The sequence below is a fragment of the Bufo gargarizans genome, chromosome 2, assembly GCF_014858855.1.
Source record: "Bufo gargarizans isolate SCDJY-AF-19 chromosome 2, ASM1485885v1, whole genome shotgun sequence".
Taxonomy (NCBI): domain Eukaryota; kingdom Metazoa; phylum Chordata; class Amphibia; order Anura; family Bufonidae; genus Bufo; species Bufo gargarizans.
In genome coordinates this window covers 104,287,082-104,303,627 of record NC_058081.1, presented here as the reverse complement: position 1 = coordinate 104,303,627, position 16,546 = coordinate 104,287,082, and the positions used below count along the sequence as shown (strand labels likewise).

General features: G+C 44.0%; 1 protein-coding gene across 1 annotated transcript in view; it reads left to right on the top strand.

Annotated features, from left to right (window-relative positions):
- The window catches only part of NOX5 (NADPH oxidase 5), a 53,173-nt gene extending 37,561 nt beyond the window's left edge, over window positions 1–15,612 (top strand). The window contains exons 12-16 of the mRNA XM_044277022.1: window positions 7,651–7,775; window positions 9,445–9,529; window positions 11,449–11,548; window positions 15,231–15,397; window positions 15,473–15,612. Coding sequence (XP_044132957.1) covers window positions 7,651–7,775; window positions 9,445–9,529; window positions 11,449–11,548; window positions 15,231–15,397; window positions 15,473–15,604 — 609 coding nt within the window. The 3' untranslated portion in view covers window positions 15,605–15,612. The remainder of the gene's footprint in view (window positions 1–7,650; window positions 7,776–9,444; window positions 9,530–11,448; window positions 11,549–15,230; window positions 15,398–15,472) is intronic.
- The last annotated feature ends 934 nt before the right edge of the window (window positions 15,613–16,546 follow it).

Genomic DNA, 16,546 nt, shown 5'->3' with positions numbered 1-16,546 from the left:
GTGAGAGGCACTGCGAGTTCCTAGAATTTTTTTTTTTTGTCACAAGTTAGCGGAAAATGATGATGTTTTTTTTTTTTTTTTTTTTTCTTACAAAGTCTCATATTCCACTAACTTGCGACAAAAAATAAAAAATTCTAGGAACTCACCATGCCCCTCACAGAACACCTTGGGGTGTCTTCTTTCCAAAATGGGGTCACTTGTGGGGTAGTTATACTGCCCTGGCAATTTAGGGGCCCATATGTGTGAGAAGTACTTTGCAATCAAAATGTGTAAAAAATGGCCTGCAAAATCCGAAAGGTGCACTTTGGAATATGTGCCCCTTTGCCCACCTTGGCAGCAAAAAAGTGTGACACATCTGGTATCGCCGTACTCAGGAGAAATTGGGGAATGTGTTTTGGGGTGCCATTTTACATATACCCATGCTGGGTGAGAGAAATATCTTGGCAAACGACAACTTTTCCCATTTTTTTATACAAAGTTGGCATTTGACCAAGATATTTTTCTCACCCAGCATGGGTATATGTAAAATGACACCCCAAAACACATTCCCCAACTTCTCCTGAGTACGGCGATACCAGATGTGTAACACTTTTTTGCAGCCTAGATGCGCAAAGGGGCCCAAATTCCTTTTAGGAGGGCATTTTTAGACATTTGGATCCCAGACTTCTTCTCATGCTTTAGGGCCCCTAAAAAGCCAGGGCAGTATAAATACCCCACATGTGACCCCACTTTGGAAAGAAGACACCCCAAGGTATCCAATGAGGGGCCTGGCAAGTTCATAGAATTTTTTTTTTTTTCGCATAAGTTAGCGGAAATTGATTTTTTTTAATTTTTTCTCACAAAGTCTCACTTTCCGCTAACTTAGGACAAAAATTTCAATCTTTCATGGACTCAATATGCCCCTCAGCAAATACCTTGGGGTGTCTTCTTTCCAAAATGGGGTCAGTTGTGGGGTGTTTGTACTGCCCTGGCATTTGAGGGTCTCCGCAATCATTACATGTATGGCCAGCATTAGGAGTTTCTGCTATTCTCCTTATATTGAGCATACAGGTAATGAGATTTTTTTTTCCGTTCAGCCTCTGGGCTGAAAGAAAAAAATGAACGGCACAGATTTCTTCATTCGCATCGATCAATGTGGATGAAAAAATCTCTACCAAAAAAAAAAAAATGGAGGGGAAAGGCGTCTGCCAGGACATAGGAGCTCCGCCCTACATCCATACCCACTTAGCTCGTATGCCCTGGCAAACCAGATTTCTCCATTCGCATCAATCGATGTGGATGAATAAATCATTGCCGGGATTTTTTTTTTTATATATATATATATATACAAAGTGCTTGCCAAAGCATAGGAACGCCGCCTCCTCCTCAGCTCGTATGCCTCGGCAAACGTATCTGTCACTGCAGAGGAGAAAATCCCGTCTTGCAGCGCCGCATACACCGACTTGCGTGTAATCTGACAGCAGCGCAATGCTTCTGTCAGAATGCACATCGGTGCTGCAGCTAGTAGATCGGTTGGTCCACCTGGAAGGTAAAAAGACAAAAAAAAAAAAAAAAGAAAAAACCAGGCCGCAACGCAATAATTTTATTAACTTTGGAACAGAACATGTAACTTTAACTTTTGGAACTAAACATTAACCTGTTTGCTTACCTGTTTTTTTTTTTTGTTTTTTTTTTTGTTTTTTTACCTTTATAGAACAAACCTCTCCTTCCCCATGGGTCAATGTGCAAAGCGCAAATCGCCCAAAGATGTGGCGAAGTGCGTTATGCACTTTGTCCCATGTGAAAGGAGACGTTTGCAGCAGCTGTGAGTGAATGGGCCCTAATAGCCCTGTGTGCCTATCCTGGTGAGATGTGATCCCTATGCTAGGTGTACCTGTGTGTGGTACTTTCGGAAACACTCCCCTAAGCATAGGGCAGGGTGGTCGGGACAGTCAGGACAGAAATAGCGGGTGTCACGCCTTATTCCACTCCTGCTACAGACACGACATTTTTTTCGGGGTGGCGGTCGGTTTGAGGTACCAGCAACGACACTGGGGAAGTGTCGCTTGTGTAGACGGCTAACTACACTGGTGGATGGGGCCACGGAACCTCCTGGATACAGGAGGTTCGCGATGATCTCTTCCTGAAATTTGAGGAAGGATCCAGTTCTCCCAGCCTTACTGTAGAGAACAAAACTATTATACAGAGCCAATTGAATTAAATATACAGACACCTTCTTATACCAGCGTCTGGTGCGTCGGGAAACTAAATACGGAGCCAACATCTGGTCATTGAAGTCGACCCCTCCCATGTGGAGGTTATAGTCGTGGACTGAGAGGGGCTTTTCAATGACACGGGTTGCTCGCTCAATTTGTATTGTCGTGTCTGCGTGAATGGAGGAGAGCATGTAAACGTCACGCTTGTCTCTCCATTTCACCGCGAGCAGTTCTTCGTTACACAGTGCGGCCCTCTGCCCCCTTGCAAGACGGGTGCTAACGAGCCGTTGGGGGAAGCCCGCGCGACTAGTTCGCGCGGTACCACAGGCGCCAATCCGTTCTAGAAACAAATGCCTAAAGAGGGCCACACTTGTGTAGAAATTGTCCACATAAAGATGGTACCCCTTGCCGAATAAGGGTGACACCAAGTCCCAAACTGTCTTCCCACTGCTCCCCAGGTAGTCAGGGCAACCGACCGGCTCCAGGGTCTGATCTTTTCCCTCATAGACCCGAAATTTGTGGGTATAGCCTGTGGCCCTTTCACAGAGCTTATACAATTTGACCCCATACCGGGCGCGCTTGCTTGGGATGTATTGTTTGAAGCCAAGGCGCCCGGTAAAATGTATTAGGGACTCGTCTATGCAGATGTTTTGCTCTGGGGTATAAATATCTGCAAATTTCAGGTTGAAATGGTCTATGAGGGGCCGAATTTTGTGGAGCCGGTCAAAAGCAGGGTGGCCCCTGGGACGGGAGGCGGTGTTGTCGCTAAAGTGCAGGAAACGCAGGATGACCTCAAATCGTGTCCTGGACATAGCAGCAGAGAACATGGGCATGTGATGAATCGGGTTCGTGGACCAATATGACCTCAATTCATGCTTTTTTGTCAGGCCCATGTTGAGGAGGAGGCCCAGAAAAGTTTTAAATTCGGAAACTTGGACTGGTTTCCACCGGAAAGGCTGGGCATAAAAGCTTTCCGGGTTAGCGGTGATAAATTGTGTGGCATACCGGTTTGTCTCTGCCACAACTAAGTCTAAAAGCTCCGCAGTCAAGAACAGCTCAAAAAATCCCAGGGCCGAATCGATCTGAGCTGTCTCAACCCGAACTCCAGACTGGGCGGTGAAAGGGAAAACTACGGGTGCGGCTGAAGTTGGGGACTGCCAATCAGGGTTTGCCAGCACCTCTGGGATTCTAGGGGCTCTACGGGCACGTCTTTGCGGTGGCTGCGACGGGGTCACTACTGCACGTGCCACCGTACCAGCTTCAACTGCCCTTCTGGTGCTCGCTACTTCACCAGGTTGTACGGCAGTGCTGGTACTAGGTCCAGGAAGGGCTGGGCTGCTGGTGTATGCCTCACCACGTAATCCGACAGCACCAGCCCCACTCTGCTGCTCTTGAAGCGGATCCTGCGCAACCTGCGGTCTAGCGACACGGGGCCGGGTACGCCTGGTGCTATCAGGGACCTCAGCCTCCTCGTCCGAACTTTGGGTCAGAGAGCCACTGCTTTCTACAGGTTCGTATTCTGACCCGCTGGATTCATCAGATGAGGGTTCCCACTCCTCATCCGACTGGGTCAGAAGCCTGTAGGCCTCTTCAGAAGAATACCCCCTGTTAGACATGTGGGCAACTAAATTTCGGGGTATTCCCTGAAACTACCCAAGAAAAAAAAAGCAAGCCTGTCTTACAAATGGGAGGCTAGCGAAGTACCGGAGGCTGCTGCGGTTGATAAAAAATATCAAAACTGATTTTTTTATCGCCGCAGTGCGTGTAAAGTGAATGTGCAGTGATCAAAAAAAAAAAATTTTTTTGTCACTGCGGTGGGGCGGGCGTGGGCAAACGCACGTGTGGGCGACCGATCAGGCCTGATCGGGCAAACACTGCGTTTTGGGTGGAGGGCGAACTAAAGTGACACTAGTACTATTATAGATCTGACCGTGATCAGTTTTGATCACTTTCAGATACTATAAAAGTACAAATGCTGATTAGCGATACGCTAATCAGCGAATAACGGACTGCGGTGCGGTGGGCTGGGCGCTAACTGATCGCTAACTACCTAACCAAGGGACCTAAACTATACCTAAAACCTAACGGTCAATAACAGTGAAAAAAAAAAGTGACAGTTTGCACTGATCACTTTTTTCCTTTCACTAGTGATTGACAGGGGGGGATAAAAGGGGTGATCAAAGGGTTAATTGGGGTGATCTGGGGGCTAAATGTGGTGTGGTGGGTACTCACAGTAATGATGTGCTCCTCTGCTCCTCTGCTGGAACCAACCGACCAAAAGAAGGAGCAGAGGAGCACAGCAGCCATATAACCCCATCATATTTACTAATATGTGGGGTTATATGGCTGCTGATTGGTTTTTTTAAAAATCAGCAGCCTGCCAGCCAATGATCGTGGCCGGCAGGCTGCTGACGAAATAGTCTTCTGCGAAATGCCGGCCCGCGATGCGCATGCGCGGGCCGGCTGTGACGTAATCTCGCGTCTCGCGAGAGGACGCGCCGATGCGTCCAGGAGGAACTAAACAACCACCTCCCGGACGCATCGGTGCGTACAGCGGTCGGGAGGTGGTTAAAAGGGTTTTCCGACATTTTACTAATGATGACCTATCCTCAAGATAGGTCATCAGTGTCTGATTGGAGTTGGTCCGACACCCGGGAACCCCACTGATCGCCTGTTTGAGAAGGCAGCAGTGCTCCTGTGAGCGCCGCAGCCTTCTCGCAGTGCCGTACATTGAATAACGGTTGTGCTTGGTATTGCACTCAGCCCTATTCACTTCTATGGGGCTGAGCTGCTCCTAGGCAACGTGACCAATGAACATGTAGTCACTGATCTAGGAAACGCTGCGAGAAGGCCATGGTGCTACTGCGAGCAATGCTGCCTTCTCAAACAGATGATTGGCAAGGTGCCTGGGTGTGGGGCCTCCACCGATCAGATACTAATGACCTATTCAGAGGATAGGTCATCAGTAGTAAAATCTCAAAAAAACACTTTAAGGCGCATTTACATGTGCTGACTGAGCAGGAGGTTAAGGGGCCGTTCCTTCCTGATAATTGCCTGCACGTCAGTAGAGGAAAGAGCTGCATTTGCATGCAGCAATCAACTCCACTGTATAGAAACGTGCTTGTGTAACGACCCAGAGTGGCATTACCACTTCTGCACTCCGCTACTGTCTCCTATGGGCTAATATAGTGTCATCTTATGCATTTATTTCAGGTCCAAACACTGCATTTCTCATGTTGGTAACTGTTATGTTCAAGTGTAATTTACCTGGTTCACCAGAAGGTGGCAGCAAGCATGGCAGTGCTACAGTTAAAGAGAATGGAACCCTTCTTTCCATTCTAACTGTCCCTCTAAGGAGGGGAGGGGAGGGGACTAGTTAGTTAGAGGTCAGTCTAGCTTACCCCCTGCTAGGGGAAGGAAGCAAGGGCTGGGCACGTCGCCGTTGGACGTGTCCATGCCCATGCCCAGCAAGCCAGCCAGAGTGTAAGCTGTGTTCCGGGGTGGGCTCCCCAGGATACAGTGAAGTCACGAATGAGGAGAGCGACCCCAACACCACTTTTTGCCAAAACAGAATTTTACTGACAATAAACACAACCACAAATGCTGAGAACATACAATCAATTTACATACACACAGCCTGAAGGCTGAGACCCTTGTGCTGCACAGCACGGCGCCCTCCGATATAAAAGGCAGTAATCAAAGCAAAAGGTGGCTACTTTGAAGAACCTAGAATATGACATATTTTCAGTTGTTTCACACTTGTTATGTATATAATTCCACATGTGTTAATTCATAGTTTTGATGCCTTCAGTGTGAATCTACAATTTTCATAGTCATGAAAATAAAGAAAACTCTTTGAATGAGAAGGTGTGTCCAAACTTTTGGTCTGTACTGTATGTGCGTTAGGAAACAGCGGCATCTTGTGGCCAAACAGCAAAATGTCAGTCCAGAACATTTCATTTAATCACACAAACAATGTTCAGACAAGGAGAGCTGTTTCCCCATCTCACAAGAGCACCTTCAGCTCTGCTGGATGTGGAGGCCACAGCTTAGAGCCTCTGAAGTCAGGAGGAAAAGTTCCCTGGATTAAGCTAGAGTCAGACTACCAGAGAGAAGTTGCAGCATACAGCAAAAGCAAAGTTATTCAGTCAGCTTGTCAGCACAGCAGAGCCAAAGAGCAACAGATGTAGCAGAGTTGAGTGTGTTAGCCTGCCAGAGTTAATGCTAAAGCCTGCTGGGAACCAAGACATAGCCTGAAACTGTTGGAGAAACGTTTATTGAAAGCTGTTATTGAACTTCATCATAAGGTCTGGAATTTATTTCATAATCTCCTTCATCAACAACCCCCCTTTCATTGCTTCGGGGCCAACCCCTGGGGTCCAGCGTATCCAGGTAGGAGCACCGTGACACATGCACCAACATTAAGGGACATTTAGGCCACCCTACATCACTCGGGCATTCATACACCTGGGTACCATCCACAGTATCACTAAAAGGGGCCCTGTGCCCTTGTTGCTTAATTGCAACTGGCATCACAAAACAAGTACCACTTCTCTTAAAGTGCCCTGGGGGGAGGCACCCGCTGAACTTGTCCTCATAGAGATTTATTGTTTTTGGGCAGCAGATCCTTGTTTACACAGCACGATCTGCTGCCCAGAAACAATGACTGAGGAGTCTGCACCAAAGATCATTTCACCCGATGAACAAGTGTTTTGCAGGGTTGCCAACCAGAATTTTTCTTTTTTTTTCTGGACAACTTATCTGAAAATCATGGACAGCTAACATTTTTATGGACAAATTGGAAAGCTATAATGAATGATAAATATTATAAGTAATACATGTCTATAGCTCAATATACTGATAAGATCTCATTACTGTAAAATGATTATAATTGCCACCAAAATAATCTAGTCATGTACGACCAGCCTCAAAAAATCACCGTCTATTTATTTTGACGGACATGGAGAAAAAGTCACCTATTTTTACGCACCGTCCAGAAATTTCTGGACGGTTGGCTACCCTGGTGTTTTGCACCAGGTGATCTACTGCACAAACACCCGATCTATTTCTTCTCCACAATCGGGGGCAGGAGCTTTTTATAAATATTAGATTTTCTGTCAGTCCATCCGGGTTTCGGCAGCAATACTCTGTGTATTGAGCCTTAACATGACACTTGGGCCGTACATAACCTGTGCCAACCACTACCCCAGCAGTAAGAATTAACCGCCCACAAAACAATGTAATTAAACATACACGAAAAGAGCATGTGACAAATATACATGGCGGCAAAAATGATTTACCAGTGGACTCCTGCACACTTCACTTTGGTAAGTTTGGTGGTATGCTATCTGCAGTATTCTTTTCAACACTTTTGTACTGACCATGCATATACAGTATGTTTGTTATATATTAGAGCATGTTTTAGTGTGTTGTTTTATGTTTCTTATGTTTGTAGTGTTACATTGATGGTCCATTTGGAACTCCAAGCCGAAGGATCTTCACCTCAGACCATGCAGTGCTGATTGGAGCGGGGATAGGCATAACTCCATTTGCTTCAATTCTACAAAGCATCATGTACAGGTTCATATGCATTAAAAGGAGTACTTATTAAAGAAAAATTAGATACAGCTTAAAGGGGTATTCCCATCTCAGACAATGGGGACATATTGCTAGGATATGCCCCCATTGTCTGATAGGGGCGGGTCCCACCTCGTAAACTGAGATGGCAGAGTGAAGGAGTGTTCTCTCATTCATGCACCGCACATGAATGAGAGAACACTGCACTAGCGCGGCCACCAATTTCATTCACTTAAATGGGGCTGACGCTAATAACCCAGCCAGTTTTAAGCCATTTTCGGCGGCCCCATAAAATGAATTGAATGGAGGGCGGCTGCGCATGCACAGTGTGTCCTTCTTCACTGTACCGGCTCAGTTTACAAGATAGGTGCAGGTCCCAGAGATGGGACCCATACCTACCAGACAATGGGGGCATATACTAGCGATATGCCCCCATTGTTTGAGAAGGGAATACCCCTTTAATTCTACCGCATAACTCTACTACTAATTATGATTATGGTATTTTATTCCTGATGAAACTAAACAAATGTGTTTTCATTCTTTGATAACATGATAATAAGTCATTGGGGGTTATTTATCAAAGAACCGCGTTTTATGTCGGTCTTTGATGTCCACTGCACTGCCAGAGTATTTACTTCATTTATGATGAGCCACAGGAGGTTTGCAACTTCTTTATGCCAGTTTCTATAATAAATGACCCTCAATAAGTGGAGACTATGGAGGAGGGACTTTATCATGAAGGTAATATTTGAAGTAAAATTGCACACATTGTTTGTTAAATTTGTCTCATCTTTAAACCTAACACTTTTGTCTACAAATGCCACTCCAGTTTTCTGGACCATCCCCTTATTGGAGTTGCTTTTGTATTTTTTGTGACTTAAAAAAAAAATCCCAGTTATAAATCATTAACAGCTAATCATGCTCACTTTTCAAAACTGGAGTGAGTGGTGTGAAAATACAAAAAGTCACAAATATTTCAGGCAAGTATTCTCAAAAAGTCACAAAAGCCCTATTTTGCAACATTTTGAAGACAGCCAAAGGAGTGCATCCATCTAACCAGCCATTAAAAAAGCTACAGTGGTGGAAAATGGCCTTTTAGGGGTTAAAATAAATAATATAATTACTCAACTCACACTCCTTTCTTGATGCTGAAGGAGAGCATAGTGACATCACACCGGGACAGCAGGCCCTTTACCTTTAAGAAAGGAAAGACTGCCTATGCGCATGCTAGCGGTGAGGTTTTCAACAACAACAAAAATGTGCACATTATTACTGCTGGGGGCACACTATGGAGTGTTGTGCAGCCTGTCTGTATTGATGACCTATCCTCAGTATAGGTCATCAATATCTAATTGGCGTGGGCCCCCGCCCCTGAAAAACCAGCTTTAATGGAGTGAGTCCTTGTAATTACACTATGCCACCGCTACAAGGGCGACGGCGCATAGTGTAATGAAGAGGAAGCAGCTGATTGGCGGGGATGACGGGTGTCAGACCCATGCTTATCAGATATTGATAACCTATCCTGAGGATAGGTCATCAATATAAACAGGCTGAACAACCCCATTATACCGGAGGCCACTCCGAGGCCTGGGGGACATTATTACTGTAAGGGCCACTAAATTGTGATTTCTGCAAATGTCTATACTGTTTTCTAATATTTCTGATCTGGCAGATACCGAATGAGAAAACAGAATTGCCCCAACTGCAAGTACTCATGGTGTGAAACATTGAAGGACAATGAAATGAAGCTCAGAAAGGTGGGGGAAGACATAAAATAAGTGCAAACCCAGCTATAGTGCAATACATGAGACACCAACTGTTCATATGCCTCCCTGTACTAGTTCTCACTCTGGAGGACAATGATGTATTATATGGTGCTATTTTATACCAATGTATTTAACACATACAACTTGTAGATGCCATGTTCTAATAATAATACTAATTAACTTTATTTATATATAGCGCCGCCATATTCCGCAGCGCTTTACAATTCAGAGGGTGCACATTCTCATATTTAATATACACTCATATACAGGTCCTTCTCAAAAAATTAGCATATTGTGATAAAGTTCATTATTTTCTGTAATGTACTGATAAACATTAGACTTTCATATATTTTAGATTCATTACACACAACTGAAGTAGTTCAAGCCTTTTATTGTTTTAATATTGATGATTTTGGCATACAGCTCATGAAAACCCAAAATTCCTATCTCAAAAAATTAGCATATCATGAAAAGGTTCTCTAAACGAGCTATTAACCTAATCATCTGAATCAACTAATTAACTCTAAACACCTGCAAAAGATTCCTGAGGCTTTTAAAAACTCCCAGCCTGGTTCATTACTCAAAACCGCAATCATGGGTAAGACTGCCGACCTGACTGCTGTCCAGAAGGCCATCATTGACACCCTCAAGCAAGAGGGTGAGACACAGAAAGACATGTCTGAAGGAATAGGCTGTTCCCAGAGTGCTGTATCAAGGCACCTCAGTGGGAAGTCTGTGGGAAGGAAAAAGTGTGGCAGAAAACGCTGCACAACGAGAAGAGGTGACCGGACCCTGAGAAAGATTGTGGAGAAGGACCGATTCCAGACCTTGGGGGACCTGCGGAAGCAGTGGACTGAGTCTGGAGTAGAAACATCCAGAGCCCCCGTGTACAGGCGTGTGCAGGAAATGGGCTACAGGTGCCGCATTCCCCAGAAACAGCGGCAGAAGCGCCTGACCTGGGCTACAGAGAAGCAGCACTGGACTGTTGCTCAGTGGTCCAAAGTACTTTTTTCGGATGAAAGCAAATTTTGCATGTCATTCGGAAATCAAGGTGCCAGAGTCTGGAGGAAGACTGGGGAGAGGGAAATGCCAAAATGCCTGAAGTCCAGTGTCAAGTACCCACAGTCAGTGATGGTCTGGGGTGCCATGTCAGCTGCTGGTGTTGGTCCACTGTGTTTTATCAAGGGCAGGGTCAATGCAGCTAGCTATCAGGAGATTTTGGAGCACTTCATGCTTCCATCTGCTGAAAAGCTTTATGGAGATGAAGATGTCATTTTTCAGCACGACCTGGCACCTGTTCACAGTGCCAACACCACTGGTAAATGGTTTACTGACCATGGTATCACTGTGCTCAACTGGCCTGCCAACTCTCCTGACCTGAACCCCATAGAGAATCTGTGGGATATTGGGAAGAGAAAGTTGAGAGACGCAAGACCCAACACTCTGGATGAGCTTAAGGCCGCTATCGAAGCATCCTGGGCCTCCATAACACCTCAGCAGTGCCACAGGCTGATTGCCTCCATGCCACGCCACATTGAAGCAGTCATTTCTGCAAAAGGATTCCCGACCAAGTATTGAGTCTGAACATAATTATTTGAAGGTTGACTTTTTTTGTATTAAAAACACTTTTCTTTTATTGGTCGGATGAAATATGCTAATTTTTTTAGATAGGAAATTTGGGTTTTCATGAGCTGTATGCCAAAATCATCAATATTAAAACAATAAAAGGCTTGAACTACTTCAGTTGTGTGTAATGAATCTAAAATATATGAAAGTCTAATGTTTATCAGTACATTACAGAAAATAATGAACTTTATCACAATATGCTAATTTTTTGAGAAGGACCTGTACAACAGGAAAGCACACAAATCCTCACGGCTTGTCATTAAATATCATGTCATGTTTGGTAGGTGGATTTCATCTGGATTAACAGAGACCAGAAATTTTTTGAATGGTTTGTCAGCCTGCTAACTAAGCTTGAGCTGGACCAAGCAGATGAGGAGCCTGAGGGTAAGCATTTCGGTCTAGGACTGCATGTATAAGGAAGACCTGGATTGCCTATGTAAGGCCTCCAGAATTGCGGGCCGCAATGCACGAATACAGTCTGTGGGGCAGCCGCAGCGGATCGCGGACCCATTCACTTTAATGGGTCCGTGATCCGGCCGTTCTGCAAAAAGATAGGACAAATGCAGTCCGCAATACGGCAACGGGAAGCACACATTCGTGTGCAGGGGGCCTAATGCAGATTATGATAGAATACATAGTATTTAGAATTGTGTGTCCTGCTACTGGTCAATATGATTATAGTTACTGTAGTTTTTTTTAAATCATTTAAAAAGTTTAATTCATTTTTGCATGTAATTTACTATTAAAATTGATTAGCAGGCACTCACCATCTGCATTTCATACATAAATCACATTTATTTATAAGAATAATTGCAATAAAATATCTGACGTACAATTGGTAAAAACAAATGGTATAAACATACGATAAAAAACTTGCAATAAAACGTATATTTGTGGCATAAAATTTGGACCATATGACATATAATAAAGGGAGTGCAGAATTATTAGGCAAGTTGTATTTTTGAGGATTAATTTTATTATTGAACAACAACCATGTTCTCAATGAACCCAAAAAACTCATTAATATCAAAGCTGAATATGTTTGGAAGTAGTTTTTAGTTTTAGCTATTTTAGGGGGATATCTGTGTGTGCAGGTGACTATTACTGTGCATAATTATTAGGCAACTTAACAAAAAACAAATATATACCCATTTCAATTATTTATTTTTACCAGTGAAACCAATATAACATCTCAATATTCACAAATATACATTTCTGACATTCAAAAACAAAACAAAAACAAATCAGTGACCAATATAGCCACCTTTCTTTGCAAGGACACTCAAAAGCCTGCCATCCATGGATTCTGTCAGTGTTTTGATCTGTTCACCATCAACATTGCGTGCAGCAGCAACCACAGCCTCCCAGACACTGTTCAGAGAGGTGTACTGTTTTCCCTCCTTGTAAATCTCACATTTGATGATGGACCACAGGTTCTCAATGGGGTTCAGATCAGGTGAACAAGGAGGCCATGTCATTAGATTTTCTTCTTTTATACCCTTTCTTGCCAGCCACGCTGTGGAGTACTTGGACGCGTGTGATGGAGCATTGTCCTGCATGAAAATCATGTTTTTCTTGAAGGATGCAGACTTCTTCCTGTACCACTGCTTGAAGAAGGTGTCTTCCAGAAACTGGCAGTAGGACTGGGAGTTGAGCTTGACTCCATCCTCAACCCGAAAAGGCCCCACAAGCTCATCTTTGATGATACCAGCCCAAACCAGTACTCCACCTCCACCTTGCTGGCGTCTGAGTCGGACTGGAGCTCTCTGCCCTTTACCAATCCAGCCACGGGCCCATCCATCTGGCCCATCAAGACTCACTCTCATTTCATCAGTCCATAAAACATTAGAAAAATCAGTCTTGAGATATTTCTTGGCCCAATCTTGACGTTTCACCTTGTGTGTCTTGTTCAGTGGTGGTCGTCTTTCAGCCTTTCTTACCTTGGCCATGTCTCTGAGTATTGCACACCTTGTGCTTTTGGGCACTCCAGTGATGTTGCAGCTCTGAAATATGGCCAAACTGGTGGCAAGTGGCATCTTGGCAGCTGCACGCTTGACTTTTCTCAGTTCATGGGCAGTTATTTTGCGCCTTGGTTTTTCCACACGCTTCTTGCGACCCTGTTGACTATTTTGAATGAAACGCTTGATTGTTCGATGATCACGCTTCAGAAGCTTTGCAATTTTAAGAGTGCTGCATCCCTCTGCAAGATATCTCACTATTTTTGACTTTTCTGAGCCTGTCAAGTCCTTCTTTTGACCCATTTTGCCAAAGGAAAGGAAGTTGCCTAATAATTATGCACACCTGATATAGGGTGTTGATGTCATTAGACCACACCCCTTCTCATTTCAGAGATGCACATCACCTAATATGCTTAATTGGTAGTAGGCTTTCGAGCCTATACAGCTTGGAGTAAGACAACATGCATAAAGAGGATGATGTGGTCGAAATACTCATTTGCCTAATAATTCTGCACTCCCTGTATATATATATATATATATATATATATATAATTTTGCATGTCCCTATGATTTAAAGCCGTATTCATGGTCTTACATTGGGTATTATCCCAAAAACTTTTTTTGCAGCCCTGCCAAACAAAAATAAAAAAAATAGAGCATGTCCTATTGTCTGTTTTGCGGACAAGAATATGCATTTCTAACAGTGGGTGGGATGTGTTGATCCGCAAAATGTGGAATGACACGGCTGGTGTTTTGCAGATCCACAAAGTGGATATGGTCTTATGAATACCCCCTTAGTGCACAGCTATTTACTGTACCCATGTAATACAATGGGAGCTGTATAAATCTGCATACAGTCTTCACCCGATAGAGGCGGTTGCAGACAGCCACAATTTTATAATATATCATGTATTATATATGTAAGTAGAAAAGCGGGATTGGGCTTCATGTAATACTCTAAGCCATAGGCAGTGCCCAATTGCCACATGATCAGTTCTTTCATGGGCCTTAGAATGTTTGTCTGCCCAAAATGAAAACGGAATTACAGGGAGGATGTGTAAACAAAAAAATAAAAAACACTCATCTTTTAAAAGTCTTGCCGTTCCAGCGCTAAAACTTCTGTCTCCACCTGCCACATGCCGTTCTTGCACAAATGACCACTTTGGCCAGTGATTGACTGTATCAGGTAAAAGAAACGCTGTTACTTATAGTCTGGTGGAGATTAGAAACCAGGGGGAAGGCAGCTGCAAATGGTGTAGCAAACATATGGATTTCTGCAAGCTCCATTAGGGTGAATGGAACTGATTTTCAGTCGCAGAATTTTCTGCCACAAAATCTGCTGCCTGTGAAGGCATCCTTAATGGGGAAAATTACGTTTTTTTTTGTTCTTTTTTTTTTTACACACCCTCCTAAATTAATTTTTCATTCTGGTTGGACAACCCCTTTAATATCCATGGAAATATAATGCAGGATTTATGTTTGAAAACACCCCACATCTTTCAGAGATGCCTCATTGCAGTCCTATAAGCAGTTTATCCAAAATAGGATTTTCCCCTTTTTTTGCTCGGTGATAGATATACGGTATTTCAGCTCCCAGTATACAGACAGTACTATTATTCAAGAATAAAACCGTTTGCAATGCACATGTATATTTTCCACAACAGATTCTTTCAACTAACAGACCCGTTCTCAGCCCCATACTGATCAAGCTGTAAACTGCAGAGCTAAAACAATAGAAGCATAAAAATCTTAAAACAGATAGCTCGCCGTGCCATTGTACATGTGGCAGTCAGTTACAACTTACACAGCAACCCGATACATAAAAAATACTCAAACCAGAGAATGCTATGTACGGTGTAGTCATGACATTGCAACAATGCAAATCTATCAACCTGCTTCCACAGCTCAAAGTATTCCTGACATCTATGCAATGTCACGCATTGTAATACGTGCAAAATAAGGTTCTTCTTAATATCGTATATAATGATGGTACAGGACTGTCTTACTGGAGTTGGATCTGGAATACTGCCAGGTTGCTGAAATGTTGCTAATGCTATATCTGGGTCCTTATTTGGAAAGCATACCGTATACCCAGTTCTTTTTTACAGGCAGATTTCTAGAGATGCATATGTACATGACGTCAGCTCTCGGCAAGAATGACATGAAAGCCATTGGACTCCAGATGGCACTGGACCTTCTTGCCAAAAAAGAAGAAAGAGACTCTATCACAGGGCTAAAGACCCGAACCCAGCCAGGGCGTCCAGACTGGAATAAGGTCACATTTACTCCTTTTGTCCTTCTTTACTTCATCTTTCTTGTTATTACAATACATATATTTTATTATGTTTAGGTTTTCCAGAAAATAGAACAGGAGAATAAGGGGAAAGTGCAGGCCTTCTTCTGTGGATCTCCGGCCCTGGCTAAAGTCATCAAGGCGCATTGTGAACAGTTCAGCTTTAAATTTTTCAAAGAGAATTTTTAGAACTTGGCATTTTAGAACTCAAAATAAACGGACCACTATGAGTACTGAATTCTTGTGAAATGTGAATGTGTGATAGATGGGCTGAAGGGGGATTTCTGCAGTGCATAAATACAGCTGTAATCACCGATTGTCACCTAGCTGTGATATCCTGGCCAAATGGAATTTGATCTACTGCCGGTAAAACCATGATTTAGGTGTCTGCACCAACGGTCCTGTTACCTGATGTATGATGTAGCGTTAGCGAATAAAAGTCATGCTTTCTCAGTAAATGTCTTTTAAAGGGAAAGGGGGGCATGTCAGGTTTACAGACACCCCTCAATGTATGGGACCCTAACAGCTGAGGGGTTCAAAGACAATGTATGCCAACAAAGCTGCCATAAAGGATCAATATCTGCAGGGCCGGCTCCAGGTTCATGTGGGCCCTTGGGCGATAAATCCCAGTGGGCCCCCATGAGGCATTTTTTTACATTGACATGTCCCCCTGTGGCTCCCACACGGTATAATGACCCCCCAGTGGCCCCTATACAGTATAATGACTACTAGTGGCCCTTCACACAGTATAATGACTACTAGTGGCCCTTCACACAGTATAATGAACCCCCAATTCCCGCCCCCCACTGTATAATGACCACCTGTGGCCCTGCATTCAGAATAATAACCCCCAGTCGCCCCCATTCAGAATAATGACCCCCAGTAGCCCCCACACTGGGGGAATACTGTATGGAGGGGGCTCTGGGGGTCATTATACTGAATGGAGGGTCATTGGTGATCATTATACTAAATGGGGGACACTGGGGGTCATTATACTATGTAAAGGACCCTCACAGTATAATGACCCCACAGTGACCCTCCATTCAGAATAATGTCCCCCAGTCGCCCCCACACTGGGGGTTATACTGTATGGAGGGGGCACGAGGGGTTATTATATTTACTGGGGGCTCT